A 3,765-nucleotide genomic window follows, 5' to 3' on the forward strand; every position below is an offset into this window, starting at 1 on the left:
TAGTGAGCAAAATAGGAGAGAGAGTAAAATTTAATGATGAAATTTATAATTTACCTTTTAAAATTAATATATAGCCAACTCGTATACTAAAACATAAACAATGTAACACACCTACCAAACCCACCAAACCCACCATAAATAAGAAGTGATACAAAACATTTGCAATTATAATCAGGAAATAGACTGAGGCGCTGGTAGAGAAGTTGTCCCCTAAAAATTTAAAATTATTATAAATTTTAATTTTTCTTTATGTATTTTCAATTAAAAATCTGTTTCGTCCTTAAAATTTTAATTCGTCCTAAAATTTTAAGTCATCATTTTTAAATTTAAATTCATCTACTAACATAAAATCTTGTCTTATTCTTTATTACAATTCTGAATAGGATTCAGTTCATTAGAAATGAAAGCGTAGTATAGAAAAGGCCCTTGGCAGAAAAGGTGACAGCTGATGAACGGCCATCAGGTCATGCATGTAAAGACCTAGCCAAGTGTCATCAAAGTCCATAACTACAATTTCTTCCTTCTTCCACCTATATACACCACCACCCCCTCCGCTTTCATCCACCTCAATACGCTTACTTCCAAAAACCAAACTTCACTTTCACAGAATCTCAACCCATATCCTCAAAAAAGGAAAAAATTGTAAGAAAAACAAGTCGATTTATCTCTTTGCGTTGTCTCTTAGGGAATTTCTTCATCTTCTTCAACAAGTGTTCTTGTCCTCTTTCCGTAACGGTTACTCTTTTCGAAGCTGAACCACAATTGTTACCTTTATATATTAGTAAGAGGATGTTCTTGTTCGTGCATTGTTTGTTGTAACGTTTTCATGTTTCTCCCTTTGATGGGTCGTTTTTGTTCTTCTTGTCGGTGATTTTTACATTCTTATTGTCGGAAATGGCATCCATTCTCCGGTTTAGGAAGCTATACTATGTAGAGCAAGCGGTTAAGTGTTCTTCAGTGGGGTTTGAATCATTGGATCAGTCAACCAAGATTGATCAAAAGCTTAACAAGAAGGAAGAAGATGTTAATAATTTAGCCTTGGGGATCAACAAAAGAAAGCGGGCCAAGGAATGGAGGTGCATAGATTCTTGTTGTTGGATAATTGGGTGCCTTTGCACCACTTGGTGGCTCCTTTTGTTGTTGTTCCACTGCTGGCCGGTTACATTGCTTAGGGTCCCTGAATTGCCTGGACCAGGAGACAGGCTTAAACGTGAAGGCTTGACGGCTCTTCATCCTGTGGTTTTAGTCCCTGGCATTGTCACTGGTGGACTCGAGCTTTGGGAAGGCAGGCCTTGTGCCGATGGTCTGTTTCGTAAACGCCTTTGGGGTGGTAGTTTCACTGAGCTATTCAAAAGGTACTTTAAAACTCAAGTGTTTTATACTTCTATCATTGGCTAATTGATTTGTGAGATTGAATTGTGATTGAAATTATTGATGTTTAGACCTCTGTGTTTGTTGGAGCACTTGTCTTTGCACTATGAAACTGGCCTTGATCAACCAGGAATCCGACTTCGTGCCGTGCCGGGGATGGTTGCAGCCGACTATTTCGCTCCCGGATACTTCGTGTGGGCTGTTCTCATTGAAAATTTGGCAAAAATTGGCTATGAAGGGAAGAATTTGCATATGGCTGCTTATGACTGGAGGCTATCTTTCCAGAATACAGAGGTATAATGGCTAACCCTTTGCTTCTCCATTGCCAAAATGCACAATTTCATGTCAAGAAAATACTGCTCCTTTAGGCTTAGAAGTTGACAGAAATAATGCAAGTTTTTAGTATATATCTGTAATAGAAGAACAAACCATAGGTAACGTATTAGATCGAGTGTTTACTGATATTTTTCTATTCGCGAAAAGCAGATTCGAGACCATGCACTTACTAAGCTGAAGACTAGAATTGAGCTAATGTATATAACCAACGGCTATAAGAAAGTGGTAGTGTTGCCCCATTCCATGGGGGTTATCTATTTTCTTCACTTCCTTAAATGGGTTGAAAAACCTCCTCCTATGGGGGGCGGTGGTGGTCCGCGTTGGTGTGCTAAGCACATCAAGTCGATCATGAACATCGGTCCGGCATTTCTCGGTGTTCCAAAGGCTGTTAGTAGTTTGTTCTCTGCTGAAGGAAAAGATGCTTCTTATCTCAGGTTAGCTTCTCAAACTCATAATTTGGTACCGAATAACAGCAAGACCTAGAAGTAATGCTAAAGATGAAACATAGATTGGCATGATTAGCTCAAAACACATACCATATTTGTTGCAGAGCTATGGCACCCGGAATTTTTGATTCGGAGATTTTAGGGCTTCAAACATTTGAACATGTCATGCGGATGTCTCGGACGTGGGACTCCATAGTATCATTGATGCCGAAAGGTGGAGACACCATCTGGGGGAGCATGGATTGGTCTCCCAAAGAAGGTCATGTTTGTGACTTCTCCAAGAAAAGCCACTCTCATACCTCTCTAAGTGACAATAATGTCAATAACAGTGACATAAAGCGAGGTTTCCGAGTGAAAGCTCTCGCCAAGTATGGAAGAATAATTTCTTTCGGCAAGGCTGCCTCAGTATTACATTCTTCACAGCTTCCCACTGTTGATTCAAAGGTATATATATATATATATAGACACATGTACATATTTAATAAAAGAAAAGCTGCAATGTTTGAATGAAGATCCTGATCATGGTGGCAATGATAATTATTTTCAATTATCAGGAATTTTCTCGAACGAGTGCTTCCCTAAATCTCAACATCTCGTGTGGAGACGTATGGACTGAATATGATGAGATGAACAGGCAGAGCATCCAAAATGTTGCAGCACATAAAGCATACACAAGTACAACTCTTCTTGATCTTCTTCGGCTTGTGGCGCCAAAAATGATGAGACGAGCCGAAGCTCACTTTTCTCATGGAATAGCAGACAATCTTGATGACCCTAAATACAACCATTACAAATACTGGTCTAATCCACTAGAAACAAAGTAAGCATAATTAGACTTGCAGGTCTTTAAGTTTGAACAGATTTCATAGTTGCATGCATATGTAACTGGTTGATTCTAAGAGCATATGTATTATCTTGTTTTTCAGGTTACCGGATGCTCCGGACATGGAGATATACTGCTTGTACGGTGTCGGACTTCCGACCGAAAGGTCATATGTGTACAAGTTATCACCCAGCAGTAGGTGCAAAAGCATTCCATACAAGATCGATAGTTCAGTCAATGGAGAAGAAAATAGCTGCCTGAGAGGTGGAGTATACTTCGCCGATGGGGACGAAAGTGTACCGGTTCTAAGTGCCGGATTCATGTGTGCGAAAGGTTGGAGAGGAAGAACAAGGTTCAATCCATCAGGTATTGCTACATACATCAAGGAGTACCGGCACAAGCCAACGACTAGTCTACTCGAAGGGAGGGGCACAGAGAGCGGGTCACATGTCGACATCATGGGAAATTCGGCTCTGATCGAGGACATATTGCGCATTGCAGCAGGAGCCACTGGAGATGAGATAGGAGGCGATCGGATTCACTCGGACATCTTAAGAATGTCCAAGGGAATCAACCTTCCCCTATGAAAGGTGGTTGTAATTTTCATGTAATGAATGTTGTGCAGTTGATGAATGTTTTCATGTTCCCCTTGGCTTTGGGAACTGAAGTGTGTCAAACTCAGCAGCTCTTATTAAATATTAAAGGGACTAATTTGAACTGGTCCCTATAATAAAGGGACCTGGCTGTTACTTTAACCCATAATTAAATTGAAGACAGAGGAGGGCAGTT

At 40.2% G+C, this 3,765-nt stretch overlaps 1 protein-coding gene across 1 annotated transcript; it reads left to right on the top strand.

Annotated features, from left to right (window-relative positions):
- The first annotated feature begins 894 nt into the window (after positions 1 to 894).
- On the top strand, positions 895 to 3,563 carry LOC120129627 (putative phospholipid:diacylglycerol acyltransferase 2). Its single transcript, XM_039147094.1, has 6 exons — positions 895 to 1,355; positions 1,443 to 1,665; positions 1,858 to 2,141; positions 2,258 to 2,597; positions 2,708 to 2,973; positions 3,080 to 3,563. Exons 1-6 carry the CDS (start codon positions 895 to 897, stop codon positions 3,561 to 3,563), a joined length of 2,058 nt encoding a protein of 685 aa, XP_039003025.1.
- Positions 3,564 to 3,765: the final 202 nt, after the last annotated feature.

This window comes from Hibiscus syriacus, unplaced genomic scaffold, assembly GCF_006381635.1.
Source record: "Hibiscus syriacus cultivar Baekdansim isolate YM2019G1 unplaced genomic scaffold, ASM638163v2 tig00001644_pilon, whole genome shotgun sequence".
In the NCBI taxonomy this organism is placed as follows: domain Eukaryota; kingdom Viridiplantae; phylum Streptophyta; class Magnoliopsida; order Malvales; family Malvaceae; genus Hibiscus; species Hibiscus syriacus.